The sequence below is a fragment of the Pelophylax lessonae genome (assembly GCF_965119305.1).
Source record: "Pelophylax lessonae genome assembly, chromosome: 11".
NCBI classification, from domain to species: Eukaryota; Metazoa; Chordata; class Amphibia; order Anura; family Ranidae; genus Pelophylax; species Pelophylax lessonae.
In genome coordinates, this window is record NC_138778.1 from 231667118 (window position 1) to 231688802 (window position 21685).

At 57.0% G+C, this 21685-nt stretch overlaps 1 protein-coding gene across 4 annotated transcripts in view; it reads right to left on the bottom strand.

Moving 5' to 3' along the window:
• SMURF2 (SMAD specific E3 ubiquitin protein ligase 2) overlaps positions 1 to 14633 on the bottom strand; it is a 111186-nt gene extending 96553 nt beyond the window's left edge. For all 4 annotated transcript variants that reach the window (XM_082272100.1, XM_082272098.1, XM_082272099.1 and 1 more), the window contains exon 1: positions 14484 to 14633. In XM_082272100.1, coding sequence (XP_082128226.1) covers positions 14484 to 14535 — 52 coding nt within the window. In that variant the 5' untranslated portion in view covers positions 14536 to 14633. The remainder of the gene's footprint in view (positions 1 to 14483) is intronic.
• Between the last annotated feature and the right edge of the window lie 7052 nt (positions 14634 to 21685).

A 21685-nucleotide genomic window follows, 5' to 3' on the forward strand; every position in this document is an offset into this window, starting at 1 on the left:
AAGACGTCTACCATGACCGGTGTGGATTTCTGTAGACTTTATGGAAGGTGGAAACTCTCAGACGTGAGCCAATGAATGAGGTAGAGACCTGTCAGCATTCTGCTGTGTCCCCCATTGGGGAGATTTCACTTCACTTCCCGTCCTGGTGAAGGAAACAGGAAATGGGAGGAAGTCTCCACACAAGGCGTTGCATTTCACAGCTGACCACACACTATACAATATGATCTCCTCTGTGAGGTCATGTGTGCGTGGGACGGAAGGCTACACCAACTACAAAGGGGGTGATGGGAGGCATTACTATGCTGGGGGGGCCCTGGGACAGGAGGTATGCCTATGCCATGGGAGGGCGTAATGGGAGACATAATTACGCCGGGGGGCCCTGGGGCGAGAGTTATACCTATGCCGGGGGGGGGGGGGGGGGGGTTGACAGGCAACCTTACCGGATTACAACCCATCAAGTCATGGCACCTTGTGCGCAATCCCACTAACAAGAAGCCTAACAGCATTACTAAGACAGTATGCCAGGAAAACCCAACATCTACCCAGTCATTTTCCTCAATGGGTCACCCTACACCCCAAACACAGTGCCAACAGGCGATCTTCCCAGCAAAGCCGACACATGTACAGCCGTATGACACAGAGAGACGCGCACAGAACCGCTATGAGTACCGGCAGACAGCTCAATACATAACAGACAATCGTCACCCATCACAGCCAATCCAATCACTGCCACTATCACCGGGTACAACCGCATCGTCCTGTCACCCGTCCCACCCACTGATCCCATACAACCAATGGGAGCCACTCCCACCATACACACTGCGACATGAGAGCATCACCCCCTCCATCACTGTGACATGAGAGTGTCACCCCCCCTCCTCCATCACTGCGACATGAGAGTGTCATCCCCCCATCACTGCGACATGAGAGCATCACCCCCTCCTTCACTGTGACATGAGAGTGTCATCCCCCCTCCTCCATCACTGCGACATGAGAGTGTCACCCCCCCCTCCTCCATCACTGCGACATGAGAGTGTCATCCCCCCTCCTCCATCACTGCGACATGAGAGTGTCATCCCCCCTCCTCCATCACTGCGACATGAGAGTGTCACCCCCCCTCCTCCATCACTGCGACATGAGAGTGTCATCCCCCCTCCTCCATCACTGCGACATGAGAGTGTCACCCCCCCTCCTCCATCACTGCGACATGAGAGTGTCATCCCCCCCATCACTGCGACATGAGAGCATCACCCCCTCCATCACTGTGACATGAGTGTCATCCCCCCTCCTCCATCACTGCGACATGAGAGTGTCATCCCCCCTCCTCCATCACTGCGACATGAGAGTGTCACCCCCCCCTCCTACATCACTGCGACATGAGAGTGTCACCCCCCCCCCCTCCACCATCACTGCGACATGAGAGTGTTATCCCCCCCATTACTGCGACATGAGAGCATAACCCCCCCTCCATCACTGCGACATGAGAGCATAACCCCCCTCCATCACTGTGACATGAGAGTGTCACCCCCCCCTCCACCATCACTGCGACATGAGAGTGTCACCCCCCCCCCTCCACCATCACTGCGACATGAGAGTGTCATCCCCCCTCCTCCATCACTGCGACATGAGAGTGTCATCCCCCCTCCTCCATCACTGCGACATGAGAGTGTCACCCCCCCCTCCACCATCACTGCGACATGAGAGTGTCACCCCCCCCCTCCACCATCACTGCGACATGAGAGTGTCACCCCCCCCCTCCACCATCACTGCGACATGAGAGTGTCACCCCCCCCTCCTCCATCACTGCGACATGAGAGTGTCATCCCCCCCATCACTGCGACATGAGAGCATCACCCCCTCCATCACTGTGACATGAGTGTCATCCCCCCTCCTCCATCACTGCGACATGAGAGTGTCACCCCCCCTCCTCCATCACTGCGACATGAGAGTGTCACCCCCCCTCCTACATCACTGCGACATGAGAGTGTCACCCCCCCCCTCCACCATCACTGCGACATGAGAGTGTTATCCCCCCCATTACTGCGACATGAGAGCATAACCCCCCCTCCATCACTGCGACATGAGAGCATCACCCCCTCCATCACTGTGACATGAGAGTGTCATCCCCCCTCCTCCATCACTGCGACATGAGAGTGTTTTCCCCCCCATTACTGCGACATGAGAGCATAACCCCCCCCTCCATCACTGCGACATGAGAGCATAACCCCCCTCCATCACTGTGACATGAGAGTGTCATCCCCCCTCCTCCATCACTGCGACATGAGAGTGTTTTCCCCCCCATTACTGCGACATGAGAGCATAACCCCCCCCTCCATCACTGCGACATGAGAGCATAACCCCCCTCCATCACTGCGACATGAGCATAACCCCCCCCCCCCTCCATCACTGCGACATGAGAGCATAACCCCCCCTCCATCACTGCGACATGAGAGCATAACCCCCCCCCCCTCCATCACTGCGACATGAGAGCATAACCCCCCCCTCCATCACTGCGACATGAGAGCATAACCCCCCTCCCCCCTCCATCACTGCGACATGAGAGCATAACCCCCCCCCCCTCCATCACTGCGACATGAGAGCATAACCCCCCCCTCCATCACTGCGACATGAGCGCATAACCCCCCCCCCCATCACTGCGACATGAGAGCATAACCCCCCCCCCATCACTGCGACATGAGAGCATAACCCCCCCCTCCATCACTGCGACATGAGAGCATAACCCCCCCCTCCATCACTGCGACATGAGAGCATAACCCCCCCCCCCCTCCATCACTGCGACATGAGAGCATAACCCCCCCCCCCCTCCATCACTGCGACATGAGAGCATAACCCCCCCCTCCCTCCATCACTGCGACATGAGAGCATAACCCCCCCTCCATCACTGTGACATGAGAGCATAACCCCCCCCCCTCCATCACTGCGACATGAGAGCATAACCCCCCCCCCCTCCATCACTGCGACATGAGAGCATAACCCCCCCCTCCCTCCATCACTGCGACATGAGAGCATAACCCCCCCCCCTCCATCACTGCGACATGAGAGCATAACCCCCCCCCCCTCCATCACTGCGACATGAGAGCATAACCCCCCCCCCCTCCATCACTGCGACATGAGAGCATAACCCCCCCCCTCCATCACTGCGACATGAGAGCATAACCCCCCCCCTCCATCACTGCGACATGAGAGCATAACCACCCCCCCCTCCATCACTGCGACATGAGAGCATAACCCCCCCCCCTCCATCACTGCGACATGAGAGCATAACCCCCCCCCCTCCATCACTGCGACATGAGAGCATAACCCCCCCCCCTCCATCACTGCGACATGAGAGCATAACCCCCCCCCCTCCATCACTGCGACATGAGAGCATAACCCCCCCCTCCCTCCATCACTGCGACATGAGAGCATAACCCCCCCCCTCCATCACTGCGACATGAGAGCATAACCCCCCCCCTCCATCACTGCGATATGAGAGCATAAGCCCCCCCTCCATCACTGCGACATGAGAGCATAACCCCCCCCTCCATCACTGCGACATGAGAGCATAACCCCCCCCCCTCCATCACTGCGACATGAGAGCATAACCCCCCCCTCCATCACTGCGACATGAGAGCATCACCCCCCCCCCCTCCATCACTGCGACATGAGAGCATAACCCCCCCCCCCCTCCATCACCGCGACATGAGAGCATAACCCCCCCCTCCATCACTGCGACATGAGAGCATCACCCCCCCCCCCCTCCATCACTGCGACATGAGAGCATAACCCCCCCTCCATCACTGCGACATGAGAGCATAACCCCCCCTCCATCACCGCGACATGAGAGCATAACCCCCCCTCCATCACTGCGACATGAGAGTGTCACCCCCCCCCCCTCGTGTCAATGTTCATTGTTCTATATTGATGTCAGATGTACACAGCAGACCCAGAACCCCAAACACCCCCCCAATGCCAAACAATATTTAGGGGGGGACAATACCCCAAGAGCAGCCCACACACATCCAGGAGATTGTAGATAAGCTGGGGACCCCATCAGGAGGCATTGCACCCCATTTTAGGGTTCACAGGGCCTCACACAGGTAACATGCAGCCCCCCCATTTATAGTGGTAGAAGGGGACACAGCCACCATTCTACAGAGTACACATGGCGGGGATCCCAGAAAATTATAGAGTACTGAGGGGGACCCAGACATGGAAGGATCGGAGGGGGGGGGGAGGGGGGTCACACCTACAAAAGGAGCGCTGTGATTTGGAGGAGTACACCTACATTGGGGTCCTCATGATGGGGGGGTCACACCTACATTGGGGTCCCTGGGATGGGGGGGTCACACCTACATTGGGGTCCCTGGGATGGGGGGGTCACACCTACATTGGGGTCCCTGGGATGGGGGGGTCACACCTACATTGGGGTCCCTGGGATGGGGGGGTCACACCTACATTGGGGTCCCTGGGATGGGGGGGTCACACCTACATTGGGGTCCCTGGGATGGGGGGGTCACACCTACATTGGGGTCCCTGGGATGGGGGGGTCACACCTACATTGGGGTCCCTGTGATGGGGGGGTCACACCTACATTGGGGTCCCCGTGATCGGGGGGGGTCACACCTACATTGGGGTCCCCGTGATCGGGGGGGGTCACACCTACATTGGGGTCCCTGTGATGGGGGGGTCACACCTACATTGGGGTCCCTGTGATGGGGGGGGGTCACACCTACATTGGGGTCCCAGGGATGGGGGGGTCACACCTACATTGGGGTCCCTGTGATGGGGGAGTTACAGTTACATTGGGGTCCCTGTGATAGGGGGTCACACCTACATTGGGGTCCCAGTGATGGGGGGGGTCACAACTACATTGGGGTCCCTGTGATGGGGGGGTCACAACTACATTGGGATCCCTGTGATCGGGGGGGGGGGTCACACCTACAATGGAGTCCCTGTGATGGGGGGGGTCACACCTACATTGGGGTCCCTGTGATGGGGGGGGGGGGGTCACACCTACATTGGGGTCCCTGTGATGGGGGGTGGGGGGGGTCACACCTACATTGGGGTCCCTGTGATGGGGGAGGCACACCTACATTGGGGTCCCTGTGATCGGGGGGGTCACACCTACATTGGGGTCCCTGTGATCGGGGGGGTCACACCTACATTGGGGTCCCTGTGATCGGGGGGGTCACACCTACATTGGGGTCCCTGTGATCGGGGGGGGGTCACACCTACATTGGGGTCCCTGTGCAGGGGGGGGTCACACCTACATTGGGGTCCCTGTGCAGGGGGGGGTCACACCTACATTGGGGTCCCTGTGATGGGGGGGTCACACCTACATTGGGGTCCCTGTGATCGGGGGGGGTCACACCTACATTGGGGTCCCTGTGATCGGGGGGGGGTCACACCTACATTGGGGTCCCTGTGATCGGGGGGTCACACCGACATTGGGGTCCCTGTGATCGGGGGGTCACACCGACATTGGGGTCCCTGTGATCGGGGGGTCACACCGACATTGGGGTCCCTGTGATCGGGGGGTCACACCGACATTGGGGTCCATGTGATGGGGGGGGTCACACCGACATTGGGGTCCATGTGATGGGGGGGGGTCACACCGACATTGGGGTCCCTGTGATGGGGGTCACACCGACATTGGGGTCCCTGTGATGGGGGTCACACCGACATTGGGGTCCCTGTGATGGGGGTCACACCGACATTGGGGTCCCTGTGATGGGGGGGTCACACCTACATTGGGGTCCCTGTGATCGGGGGGGTCACACTTACATTGGGGTCCCTGTGATCGGGGGGGGTCACACTTACATTGGGGTCCCTGTGATCGGGGGGGGGTCACACTTACATTGGGGTCCCTGTGATCGGGGGGGGGTCACACCTACATTGGGGTCCCTGTGATCGGGTGGGGGGTCACACCGACATTGGGGTCCCTGTGATCGGGGGGTCACACCGACATTGGGGTCCCTGTGATCGGGGGGTCACACCGACATTGGGGTCCCTGTGATCGGGGGGTCACACCGACATTGGGGTCCCTGTGATCGGGGGGTCACACCGACATTGGGGTCCCTGTGATCGGGGGGTCACACCGACATTGGGGTCCCTGTGATCGGGGGGTCACACCGACATTGGGGTCCCTGTGATCGGGGGGTCACACCGACATTGGGGTCCCTGTGATCGGGGGGTCACACCGACATTGGGGTCCCTGTGATCGGGGGGTCACACCGACATTGGGGTCCCTGTGATCGGGGGGTCACACCGACATTGGGGTCCCTGTGATCGGGGGGTCACACCGACATTGGGGTCCCTGTGATCGGGGGGTCACACCGACATTGGGGTCCCTGTGATCGGGGGGTCACACCGACATTGGGGTCCCTGTGATCGGGGGGTCACACCGACATTGGGGTCCCTGTGATCGGGGGGTCACACCGACATTGGGGTCCCTGTGATCGGGGGGTCACACCGACATTGGGGTCCCTGTGATCGGGGGGTCACACCGACATTGGGGTCCCTGTGATCGGGGGGTCACACCGACATTGGGGTCCCTGTGATCGGGGGGTCACACCGACATTGGGGTCCCTGTGATGGGGGGGGTCACACCGACATTGGGGTCCCTGTGATGGGGGGGGTCACACCGACATTGGGGTCCCTGTGATGGGGGGGGTCACACTTACATTGGGGTCCCTGTGATCGGGGGGGGGGGTCACGCTTACATTGGGGTCCCTGTGATCGGGGGGGGTCACACCTACATTGGGGTCCCTGTGATCGGGGGGGGTCACACCTACATTGGGGTCCCTGTGATCGGGGGGGGGTCACACCTACATTGGGGTCCCTGTGATGGGGGGGGTCACACCTACATTGGGGTCCCTGTGATCGGGGGGTCACACCTACATTGGGGTCCCTGTGATCGGGGGGGTCACACCTACATTGGGGAACCTGTGATCGGGGGGGTCACACCTACATTGGGGTCCCTGTGATCGGGGGGGTCACACCTACATTGGGGTCCCTGTGATCGGGGGGTCACACCGACATTGGGGTCCCTGTGATCGGGGGGTCACACCGACATTGGGGTCCCTGTGATCGGGGGGGTCACACCTACATTGGGGTCCCTGTGATCGGGGGGGTCACACCTACATTGGGGTCCCTGTGATCGGGGGGGTCACACCTACATTGGGGTCCCTGTGATCGGGGGGGTCACACCTACATTGGGGTCCCTGTGATGGGGGGGGTCACACCTACATTGGGGTCCCTGTGATGGGGGGGGTCACACCTACATTGGGGTCCCTGTGATGGGGGGGTCACACCTACATTGGGGTCCCTGTGATGGGGGGGGGGTCACACCTACATTGGGGTCCCTGTGATGGGGGGGGGGGTCACACCTACATTGGGGTCCCTGTGATGGGGGGGGGGTCACACCTACATTGGGGTCCCTGTGATGGGGGGGTCACACCTACATTGGGGTCCCTGTGATGGGGGGGTCACACCTACATTGGGGTCCCTGTGATGGGGGGTCACACCTACATTGGGGTCCCTGTGATGGGGGGTCACACCTACATTGGGGTCCCTGTGATGGGGGGTCACACCTACATTGGGGTCCCTGTGATGGGGGGTCACACCTACATTGGGGTCCCTGTGATGGGGGGTCACACCTACATTGGGGTCCCTGTGATGGGGGGGTCACACCTACATTGGGGTCCCTGTGATGGGGGGGTCACACCTACATTGGGGTCCCTGTGATGGGGGGGTCACACCTACATTGGGGTCCCTGTGATGGGGGGGTCACACCTACATTGGGGTCCCTGTGATGGGGGGGTCACACCTACATTGGGGTCCCTGTGATGGGGGTCCCTACATTGGGGTCCCTGTGATGGGGGGTCCCTACATTGGGGTCCCTGTGATGGGGGGGGTCACACCTACATTGGGGTCCCTGTGATGGGGGGGTCACACCTACATTGGGGTCCCTATGATGGGGGGGGTCACACCTACATTGGGGTCCCTGTGATGGGGGGGTCACACCTACATTGGGGTCCCTGTGATGGGGGGGTCACACCTACATTGGGGTCCCTGTGATCGGGGGGGGGTCACACCTACATTGGGGTCCCTGTGATCGGGGGGGGGTCACACCTACATTGGGGTCCCTGTGATCGGGGGGGGGGGGTCACACCTACATTGGGGTCCCTGTGATCGGGGGGGGGGGTCACACCTACATTGGGGTCCCTGTGATGGGGGGGTCACACCTACATTGGGGTCCCTGTGATGGGGGGGTCACACCTACATTGGGGTCCCTGTGATGGGGGGGTCACACCTACATTGGGGTCCCTGTGATGGGGGGGTCACACCTACATTGGGGTCCCTGTGATGGGGGGGTCACACCTACATTGGGGTCCCTGTGATGGGGGGGTCACACCTACATTGGGGTCCCTGTGATCGGGGGGGTCACACCTACATTGGGGTCCCTGTGATCGGGGGGGGTCACACCTACATTGGGGTCCCTGTGATGGGGGGGGTCACACCTACATTGGGGTCCCTGTGATGGGGGGTCCCTACATTGGGGTCCCTGTGATGGGGGGTCCCTACATTGGGGTCCCTGTGATCGGGGGGGGGTTACACCTACATTGGGGTCCCTGTGATCGGGGGGGGTCACACCTACATTGGGGTCCCTGTGATGGGGGGTCCCTACATTGGGGTCCCTGTGATGGGGGGGTCACACCTACATTGGGGTCCCTGTGATGGGGGGGTCACACCTACATTGGGGTCCCTGTGATGGGGGGGGGGGTCACACCTACATTGGGGTCCCTGTGATGGGGGGGGTCACACCTACATTGGGGTCCCTGTGATCGGGGGGGTCACACCTACATTGGGGTCCCTGTGATCGGGGGGGGTCACACCTACATTGGGGTCCCTGTGATGGGGGGGTCACACCGACATTGGGGTCCCTGTGATCGGGGGGTCACACCGACATTGGGGTCCCTGTGATCGGGGGGTCACACCGACATTGGGGTCCCTGTGATCGGGGGGTCACACCGACATTGGGGTCCCTGTGATCGGGGGGTCACACCGACATTGGGGTCCCTGTGATCGGGGGGTCACACCGACATTGGGGTCCCTGTGATCGGGGGGTCACACCGACATTGGGGTCCCTGTGATCGGGGGGTCACACCGACATTGGGGTCCCTGTGATCGGGGGGTCACACCGACATTGGGGTCCCTGTGATCGGGGGGTCACACCGACATTGGGGTCCCTGTGATCGGGGGGGTCACACCGACATTGGGGTCCCTGTGATGGGGGGGGTCACACCGACATTGGGGTCCCTGTGATGGGGGGGGTCACACCGACATTGGGGTCCCTGTGATGGGGGGGGTCACACTTACATTGGGGTCCCTGTGATCGGGGGGGGGGTCACGCTTACATTGGGGTCCCTGTGATCGGGGGGGGTCACACCTACATTGGGGTCCCTGTGATCGGGGGGGGTCACACCTACATTGGGGTCCCTGTGATCGGGGGGGGTCACACCTACATTGGGGTCCCTGTGATGGGGGGGGTCACACCTACATTGGGGTCCCTGTGATCGGGGGGTCACACCTACATTGGGGTCCCTGTGATCGGGGGGGTCACACCTACATTGGGGAACCTGTGATCGGGGGGGTCACACCTACATTGGGGTCCCTGTGATCGGGGGGGGTCACACCTACATTGGGGTCCCTGTGATCGGGGGGTCACACCGACATTGGGGTCCCTGTGATCGGGGGGTCACACCGACATTGGGGTCCCTGTGATCGGGGGGGTCACACCTACATTGGGGTCCCTGTGATCGGGGGGGTCACACCTACATTGGGGTCCCTGTGATCGGGGGGGTCACACCTACATTGGGGTCCCTGTGATCGGGGGGGTCACACCTACATTGGGGTCCCTGTGATGGGGGGGGTCACACCTACATTGGGGTCCCTGTGATGGGGGGGGTCACACCTACATTGGGGTCCCTGTGATGGGGGGGGTCACACCTACATTGGGGTCCCTGTGATGGGGGGGGTCACACCTACATTGGGGTCCCTGTGATGGGGGGGGTCACACCTACATTGGGGTCCCTGTGATGGGGGGGGGGTCACACCTACATTGGGGTCCCTGTGATGGGGGGGGGGTCACACCTACATTGGGGTCCCTGTGATGGGGGGGGGGTCACACCTACATTGGGGTCCCTGTGATGGGGGGGGTCACACCTACATTGGGGTCCCTGTGATGGGGGGGGTCACACCTACATTGGGGTCCCTGTGATGGGGGGTCACACCTACATTGGGGTCCCTGTGATGGGGGGTCACACCTACATTGGGGTCCCTGTGATGGGGGGGTCACACCTACATTGGGGTCCCTGTGATGGGGGGTCACACCTACATTGGGGTCCCTGTGATGGGGGGTCACACCTACATTGGGGTCCCTGTGATGGGGGGTCACACCTACATTGGGGTCCCTGTGATGGGGGGTCACACCTACATTGGGGTCCCTGTGATGGGGGGGTCACACCTACATTGGGGTCCCTGTGATGGGGGGGTCACACCTACATTGGGGTCCCTGTGATGGGGGGGTCACACCTACATTGGGGTCCCTGTGATGGGGGGGTCACACCTACATTGGGGTCCCTGTGATGGGGGGTCACACCTACATTGGGGTCCCTGTGATGGGGGGTCCCTACATTGGGGTCCCTGTGATGGGGGGGGTCACACCTACATTGGGGTCCCTGTGATGGGGGGGTCACACCTACATTGGGGTCCCTATGATGGGGGGGGTCACACCTACATTGGGGTCCCTGTGATGGGGGGGTCACACCTACATTGGGGTCCCTGTGATGGGGGGGTCACACCTACATTGGGGTCCCTGTGATCGGGGGGGGGTCACACCTACATTGGGGTCCCTGTGATCGGGGGGGGGTCACACCTACATTGGGGTCCCTGTGATCGGGGGGGGGGGGTCACACCTACATTGGGGTCCCTGTGATCGGGGGGGGGGGGGTCACACCTACATTGGGGTCCCTGTGATGGGGGGGTCACACCTACATTGGGGTCCCTGTGATGGGGGGGTCACACCTACATTGGGGTCCCTGTGATGGGGGGGTCACACCTACATTGGGGTCCCTGTGATGGGGGGGTCACACCTACATTGGGGTCCCTGTGATGGGGGGGTCACACCTACATTGGGGTCCCTGTGATGGGGGGGTCACACCTACATTGGGGTCCCTGTGATCGGGGGGGTCACACCTACATTGGGGTCCCTGTGATCGGGGGGGGTCACACCTACATTGGGGTCCCTGTGATCGGGGGGGGTCACACCTACATTGGGGTCCCTGTGATGGGGGGGGTCACACCTACATTGGGGTCCCTGTGATGGGGGGTCCCTACATTGGGGTCCCTGTGATGGGGGGTCCCTACATTGGGGTCCCTGTGATCGGGGGGGGTTACACCTACATTGGGGTCCCTGTGATCGGGGGGGGTCACACCTACATTGGGGTCCCTGTGATGGGGGGGTCACACCTACATTGGGGTCCCTGTGATGGGGGGGTCACACCTACATTGGGGTCCCTGTGATGGGGGGGTCACACCTACATTGGGGTCCCTGTGATGGGGGGGGGGTCACACCTACATTGGGGTCCCTGTGATGGGGGGGTCACACCTACATTGGGGTCCCTGTGATCGGGGGGGGTCACACCTACATTGGGGTCCCTGTGATGGGGGGTCCCTACATTGGGGTCCCTGTGATCGGGGGGGGTCACACCTACATTGGGGTCCCTGTGATCGGGGGGGGTCACACCTACATTGGGGTCCCTGTGATCGGGGGGGGTCACACCTACATTGGGGTCCCTGTGATGGGGGGGGTCACACCTACATTGGGGTCCCTGTGATCGGGGGGTCACACCTACATTGGGGTCCCTGTGATCGGGGGGGTCACACCTACATTGGGGAACCTGTGATCGGGGGGGTCACACCTACATTGGGGTCCCTGTGATCGGGGGGGGTCACACCTACATTGGGGTCCCTGTGATCGGGGGGTCACACCGACATTGGGGTCCCTGTGATCGGGGGGTCACACCGACATTGGGGTCCCTGTGATCGGGGGGGTCACACCTACATTGGGGTCCCTGTGATCGGGGGGGTCACACCTACATTGGGGTCCCTGTGATCGGGGGGGTCACACCTACATTGGGGTCCCTGTGATCGGGGGGGTCACACCTACATTGGGGTCCCTGTGATGGGGGGGGTCACACCTACATTGGGGTCCCTGTGATGGGGGGGGTCACACCTACATTGGGGTCCCTGTGATGGGGGGGGTCACACCTACATTGGGGTCCCTGTGATGGGGGGGGTCACACCTACATTGGGGTCCCTGTGATGGGGGGGGTCACACCTACATTGGGGTCCCTGTGATGGGGGGGGGGGTCACACCTACATTGGGGTCCCTGTGATGGGGGGGGGGGTCACACCTACATTGGGGTCCCTGTGATGGGGGGGGGTCACACCTACATTGGGGTCCCTGTGATGGGGGGGGTCACACCTACATTGGGGTCCCTGTGATGGGGGGGTCACACCTACATTGGGGTCCCTGTGATGGGGGGTCACACCTACATTGGGGTCCCTGTGATGGGGGGTCACACCTACATTGGGGTCCCTGTGATGGGGGGTCACACCTACATTGGGGTCCCTGTGATGGGGGGTCACACCTACATTGGGGTCCCTGTGATGGGGGGTCACACCTACATTGGGGTCCCTGTGATGGGGGGTCACACCTACATTGGGGTCCCTGTGATGGGGGGTCACACCTACATTGGGGTCCCTGTGATGGGGGGGTCACACCTACATTGGGGTCCCTGTGATGGGGGGGTCACACCTACATTGGGGTCCCTGTGATGGGGGGGTCACACCTACATTGGGGTCCCTGTGATGGGGGGGTCACACCTACATTGGGGTCCCTGTGATGGGGGTCACCCTACATTGGGGTCCCTGTGATGGGGGGTCCCTACATTGGGGTCCCTGTGATGGGGGGGTCACACCTACATTGGGGTCCCTGTGATGGGGGGGTCACACCTACATTGGGGTCCCTATGATGGGGGGGGTCACACCTACATTGGGGTCCCTGTGATGGGGGGGTCACACCTACATTGGGGTCCCTGTGATGGGGGGGTCACACCTACATTGGGGTCCCTGTGATCGGGGGGGGGTCACACCTACATTGGGGTCCCTGTGATCGGGGGGGGGTCACACCTACATTGGGGTCCCTGTGATCGGGGGGGGGGGGGTCACACCTACATTGGGGTCCCTGTGATCGGGGGGGGGGGGGTCACACCTACATTGGGGTCCCTGTGATGGGGGGGTCACACCTACATTGGGGTCCCTGTGATGGGGGGGTCACACCTACATTGGGGTCCCTGTGATGGGGGGGTCACACCTACATTGGGGTCCCTGTGATGGGGGGGTCACACCTACATTGGGGTCCCTGTGATGGGGGGGTCACACCTACATTGGGGTCCCTGTGATGGGGGGGTCACACCTACATTGGGGTCCCTGTGATCGGGGGGGTCACACCTACATTGGGGTCCCTGTGATCGGGGGGGGTCACACCTACATTGGGGTCCCTGTGATCGGGGGGGGTCACACCTACATTGGGGTCCCTGTGATGGGGGGGGTCACACCTACATTGGGGTCCCTGTGATGGGGGGTCCCTACATTGGGGTCCCTGTGATGGGGGGTCCCTACATTGGGGTCCCTGTGATCGGGGGGGGTTACACCTACATTGGGGTCCCTGTGATCGGGGGGGGTCACACCTACATTGGGGTCCCTGTGATGGGGGGGTCACACCTACATTGGGGTCCCTGTGATGGGGGGGTCACACCTACATTGGGGTCCCTGTGATGGGGGGGTCACACCTACATTGGGGTCCCTGTGATGGGGGGGGGGTCACACCTACATTGGGGTCCCTGTGATGGGGGGGTCACACCTACATTGGGGTCCCTGTGATCGGGGGGGGTCACACCTACATTGGGGTCCCTGTGATGGGGGGTCCCTACATTGGGGTCCCTGTGATCGGGGGGGGTCACACCTACATTGGGGTCCCTGTGATCGGGGGGGGTCACACCTACATTGGGGTCCCTGTGATCGGGGGGGGTCACACCTACATTGGGGTCCCTGTGATGGGGGGTCCCTACATTGGGGTCCCTGTGATCGGGGGGGTCACACCTACATTGGGGTCCCTGTGATGGGGGGGGTCACACCTACATTGGGGTCCCTGTGATGGGGGGGGGTCACACACACATTGGGGTCCCTAGAATGAGGTCACACTCGGGGGGCCCTCACACCCCTCCCCCCTCTGGGGCCCCTGTTTCCCCTCCCCCTCCCTCCCGGAGGCCACACACCGGACAATACCGACTCTCTCCCGGACGGGTGTGGGCCCCTCTGGCCTGTGTAGGCCGCTCAGGGTTCTCTCTTACCGGTAAGTCGCAGCTTGACGGGCCCGTTCCTCCGGGAGCCCGGGTTAGACATGTCCGGAGAGGGCGGGGGGGAGTCCGGCCGCAGAGTCAGGCGGAGAGCGGAGGAGGCCCGGAGGATCCACCACACAGCAGGGCCGCCATCACAGGGAGGAGGAGGAGGGACTGAGCCAGCCACGGGGGGGCGGGGCCACAACACACACACACCGCCTCCGACAGGAGGGGGACACCGGGACGGCCCTCCCACTGGACGGGGGAACACCTACAGGCTCCGCCCCTTGCTTGGATACTGCCACAGCCCTTCTTCTGGGCGGAGACACGCTTCGTCCCGTCCCCGCCCCTGGAAGGAAACAGCCAGCTGGATGAGAGGGGGGCGTGTCAGGAAGCGGGGCGCAGTGGGTGCTGGGAGTTGTATTTTTTCGGCGCCCGCACGTACCGGAAGTAAGGACAGGACGTGTTGCTAGGAGCAACGCCTCTATTATGTTGTCTCTGAGTGTAGGTGGGAATATTAGGCGATCCGGTGACCCCTCCCATGTCACTGCTCTGCACACTCAGGAGTTGGGAGATTGCTGACCATCCCCCACACTGACAAATCAATGTCTTCCTCCTCTCATAATCAATCTATGACATCGATTTGTGACTTCCCGGCATTTCACGGCCCTACAGCAACAGGAAGTGAGAGCAGATCTCCTCGTGGTATCCGGTGTCCCCTAGTTCTACATTTCCCGTCACTTCCTGTTTATGTTCTCAGCGTGACACTCAGAAAAGGGAAATATCCCAGCGGGGACACAGCAAATAAAATGTTTACTGATCAAGAAATACCCCCACCCCCCACCACCTACACTGCAATATTATAGAATCCCCCCCCCTACACTGCAATATTATAGAATCCCCCCCCCTACACTGCAATATTATAGAATCCCCCCCTACACTACAATATGATAGTATCCCCCCCCCCATACTGCAAAATGATAGTATCTCCTCCCCCTACACTACAATATGATAGTATCCCCCCACTGCAAATATATAGTATCCCCCCTACACTGCAATATGATAGTATCTCCCCCCCCCCATACACTGCAATATGATAGTTTATCCCCCCTAAAATGCAATATGAAAGTATTCCTTCCCCCACCCCCCACACTGCAATATGATAGTATCCCCCCCACACACACTGCAATATGATAGTATCTCCCCCCCACACTACAATATGATAGTATCCCCCCCCCCATACACTGCAATATGATAGTTTATCCCCCCTAAAATGCAATATGAAAGTATTCCTTCCCCCCCCTACACTGCAATATGATAGTTCCCCCCCCTTACACTGCAATATGAAAGTATCCCACCCCCTACACTGCAATATGATAGTATCCCCCCACACTGCGATATTATAGTACCCCCCCCCCCACACTGCAATATGATAGTATCCCACCCCCCTACACTGCAATATGATAGTACCCCCCCCCCCACACTGCAATATTATAGTACCCCCCCCACACTGCAATATGATAGTATCCCACCCCCCTACACTGCAATATGATAGTATCCCCCCACACTGCAATATTATAGTACCCCCTCCACACACACTGCAATATGATAGTATCCCACCCCCCTACACTACAATATGATAGTATCCCCCCCCCCATACACTGCAATATGATAGTTTATCCCCCCTAAAATGCAATATGAAAATATTCCTCCCCCCCCTACACTGCAAAATGATAGTATCTCCCCCTACACTGCAATATGATAGCCCCCCCCCCTACACTGCAATATGAAAGTATCCCACCCCCTACACTGCAATATGATAGTATCCCCCCACACTGCAATATTATAGTACCCCCTCCACACACACTGCAATATGATAGTATCTCCCCCCCCCCCCCACACTACAATATGATAGTATCCCCCCCCCATACACTGCAATATGATAGTTTATCCCCCCTAAAATGCAATATGAAAGTATTCCTCCCCCCCCCTACACTGCAAAATGATAGTATCTCCCCCTACACTGCAATATGATAGCCCCCCCCCTTACACTGCAATATGAAAGTATCCCACCCCCTACACTGCAATATGATAGTATCCCCCCCACACTGCAATATTATAGTACCCCCCCCACACTGCAATATGATAGTATCTCTCCCCCCCACACTGCAATATGATAGTATCTCTCCCCCCACACTGCAATATGATAGTATCCCCCCTACACTGCAATATGATAGTTTATCCCCCCCTACACTGCAATATAATAGTATCTCCCCCTAAAATGCAATATGAAAGTATTCCTTCCCCCCCCCTACACTGCAAAATGATAGTATCCCCCCCTCTACACTGCAATATGATAGTTTATCCCCCCCTACACTGCAATATTATAGCATTCCCACCTACACTGCAAAATTATAGTACCCCCCCCCCACACTGCAATATAATATTATCTCCCTCCCTACACTGCAATATTATAGTATCCCCCACCTACACTGCAAAATGATATTATCTCTCCCCCTACACTGCAAAATGAAAGTACCCCCCACCCTACACTGCAATTTGATAGTACCCCCCCTCCACTGCAATATGATAGCATCCCCCACACTGCAATATTATAGAATCCCCCCTACACTGCAATATTATAGAATCCCCCCCTACACTGCAATATTATAGCACCCCCCCCACACTGCAATATTATAGCACCCCCCCACACTGCAATATTATAGAATCCCCCCTACACTGCAATATTATAGAATCCCCCCCTACACTGCAATATTATAGAATCCCCCCCCTACACTGCAATATTATAGAATCCCCCCCTACACTGCAAAATTATAGCACACCTCCCCCCACACTGCAATATTATAGAATCCCCCCCTACACTGCAATATTATAGCACCCCCTACACTGCAAAATTATAGCACCCCCCCCCCCCACACTGCAATATTATAGAATCCCCCCCTACACTGCAATATTATAGAATCCCCCCCTACACTGCAATATTATAGCACCCCCTACACTGCAATATTATAGCACCCCCCTACACTGCAAAATTATAGCACCCCCCCCCCACACTGCAATATTATAGAATCCCCCCCCTACACTGCAATATTATAGCACCCCCCCCACACTGCAAAATGATAGTTTACCCCCCCCCTACACTGCAATATTATAGCATCCCCCCCCCATACTGCAAAATGATAGTATCTCCTCCCCCTACACTACAATATGATAGTATCCCCCCCACTGCAAATATATAGTATCCCCCCTACACTGCAAAATGATAGTATCTCCCCCCCCCACACTGCAATATGATAGTATCCCCCCCACACACACTGCAATATGATAGTATCTCCCCCCCACACTACAATATGATAGTATCCCCCCCCCATACACTGCAATATGATAGTTTATCCCCCCTAAAATGCAATATGAAAGTATTCCATCCCCCCCCCTACACTGCAATATGATAGTTCCCCCCCCCTTACACTGCAATATGAAAGTATCCCACCCCCTACACTGTAATATGATAGTATCCCCCCACACTGCAATAGTATAGTACCCCCCCCACACTGCAATATGATAGTATCTCTCCCCCCACACTGCAATATGATAGTATCCCCCCTTACACTGCAATATGAAAGTATCCCACCCCCCTACACTGCAATATGATAGTATCCCCCCACACTGCAATATTATAGTACCCCCTCCACACACACTGCAATATGATAGTATCTCCCCCCCCCCACACTACAATATGATAGTATCCCCCCCCCATACACTGCAATATGATAGTTTATCCCCCCTAAAATGCAATATGAAAGTATTCCTTCCCCCCTACACTGCAAAATGATAGTATATCCCCCTACACTGCAATATGATAGTTCCCCCCCTTACACTGCAATATGAAAGTATCCCACCCCCTACACTGCAATATGATAGTATCCCCCACACTGCAATATTATAGTACCCCCCCACACTGCAATATGATAGTATCTCTCCCCCCCACACTGCAATATGATAGTATCTCTCCCCCCACACTGCAATATGATAGTATCTCTCCCCCCCCCTCACACTGCAATATGATAGTATCCCCCCTACACTGCAATATGATAGTTTATCCCCCCTACACTGCAATATAATAGTATCTCCCCCCTAAAATGCAATATGAAAGTATTCCTCCCCCCCCTACACTGCAAAATGATAGTATCCCCCCCTCTACACTGCAATATGATAGTTTATCCCCCCCCCCACACTGCAATATTATAGCACCCCCCCCCCCACACTGCAATATTATAGAATCCCCCCTACACTGCAATATTATAGAATCCCCCCTACACTGCAATATTATAGAATCCCCCCCTACACTGCAATATTATAGAATCCCCCCCTACACTGCAAAATTATAGCACACCTCCCCCCACACTGCAATATTATAGAATCCCCCCCTACACTGCAATATTATAGCACCCCCTACACTGCAAAATTATAGCACCCCCCCACACTGCAATATTATAGAATCCCCCCTACACTGCAATATTATAGAATCCCCCCCTACACTGCAATATTATAGCACCCCCTACACTGCAATATTATAGCACCCCCCCCACACTGCAATATTATAGAATCCCCCCCCTACACTGCAATATTATAGCACCCCCCCACACTGCAAAATGATAGTTTACCCCCCCCCTACACTGCAATATTATAGCATCCCCCCTACACTACAATATGATAGTATCCCCCCCCCATACTGCAAAATGATAGTATCTCCTCCCCCTACACTACAATATGATAGTATCCCCCCCCCCACTGCAAATATATAGTATCCCCCCTACACTGCAAAATGATAGTATCTCCCCCTCCCCCACACTGCAATATGATAGTATCCCCCCCACACACACTGCAATATGATAGTATCTCCCCCCCACACTACAATATGATAGTATCCCCCCCCCCATACACTGCAATATGATAGTTTATCCCCCCTAAAATGCAATATGAAAGTATTCCTTCCCCCCCCCTACACTGCAATATGATAGTCCCCCCCCCTTACACTGCAATATGAAAGTATCCCACCCCCTACACTGTAATATGATATTATCCCCCCACACTGCAATAGTATAGTACCCCCCACACTGCAATATGATAGTATCTCTCCCCCCACACTGCAATATGATAGTATCCCCCCTTACACTGCAATATGAAAGTATCCCACCCCCCTACACTGCAATATGATAGTATCCCCCCACACTGCAATATTATAGTACCCCCTCCACACACACTGCAATATGATAGTATCTCCCCCCCCCCACACTACAATATGATAGTATCCCCCCCCCATACACTGCAATATGATAGTTTATCCCCCCTAAAATGCAATATGAAAGTATTCCTTCCCCCCCCCTACACTGCAAAATGATAGTATATCCCCCTACACTGCAATATGATAGTTCCCCCCCTTACACTGCAATATGAAAGTATCCCACCCCCTACACTGCAATATGATAGTATCCCCCACACTGCAATATTATAGTACCCCCCCCACACTGCAATATGATAGTATCTCTCCCCCCCACACTGCAATATGATAGTATCTCTCCCCCCACACTGCAATATGATAGTATCTCTCCCCCCCACACTGCAATATGATAGTATCTCTCCCCCCACACTGCAATATGATAGTATCTCTCCCCCCCCTCACACTGCAATATGATAGTATCCCCCCTACACTGCAATATGATAGTTTATCCCGCCTACACTGCAATATAATAGTATCTCCCCCCTAAAATGCAATATGAAAGTATTCCTTCCCCCCCCCTACACTGCAAAATGATAGTATCCCCCCCCTCTACACTGCAATATGATAGTTTATCCCCCCCTACACTGCAATATTATAGCATTCCCACCTACACTGCAAAATTATAGTATTCCCCCCCCCCACACTGCAATATAATATTATCTCCCTCCCTACACTGCAATATTATAGTATCCCCCACCTACACTGCAAAATGATATTATCTCTCCCCCTACACTGCAAAATGAAAGTACCCCCCACCCTACACTGCAATTTGATAGTACCCCCCCCCCCACTGCAATATGATAGCATCCCCCTACACTGCAATATAATGGCATCCCCCCCTACACTGCAATATTATAGCATCCCCCCCTACACTGCAAAATGATAGTATCCCCCCACCCAAACACTGCAATATGATAGTATCCCCCCCCCCTTTACACAGCAATACGATAGTTTATCACCCCCTACACTGCAATATGATAGTATCCCCCCGCCCCCTTACATTGCAATATGATAGTTTCCCCCCCCATACACTGCAATATGATAGTACCCCCCCCATCACTGCAATATGATAGTAACCCCCCATCACTGCAATATGATAGTATCTCCCCCCATCACTGCAATATGATAGTATGCCCCCCATCACTGCAATATGATAGTAACCCCCCCATCACTGCAATATGATAGTATCTCCCCCCATCACTGCAATATGATAGTAACCCCCCCCCCCCCATCACTGCAATATGATAGTACCCCCCCCCATCACTGCAATATGATAGTGTTTCCCCAATCACTGCAATATGCTAGTATCTTCCCCCCATCACTGCAATATGATAGTACCCCCCCTGTCACTGCAATATGCTAGTATCTTGCCCCCCATCACTGCAATATGATAGTCCCCCCCCCATCACTGCAATATGATAGTGTCCCTCCCATCACTGCAATATGATAGTGTTTCCCCATTCACTGCAATATGCTAGTATCTTCCCCCCCCAATCACTGCAATATGCTAGTATCTTGCCCCCCCCATCACTGCAATATGATAGTATCTCCCTCCCCCCATCACTGCAATATGATAGTATCCTCCCCATAACTGCTATATGATAGTGCCCCCCCCCCCATTACTGCAATAAGATAGTATCTTCCCCCCCATCACTGCAATATTATAGTATCCCCCCATCACTGCAATATGATAGTATCCCCCTCCTCATCACTGCAATATGATAGTAACCCCCCCATCACTGCAATATGATAGTAACCCCCCCCCCCCAATCACTGCAATATGATAGTAACCCCCCCCCCCCAATCACTGCAATATGATTGTATCCCCCCAACACTGCAATAATATAGTATTCCCCCCAAACACTGCAATATGATAGTATCTCCCCCCCCCCCGTCACTGCAATGTCATAGT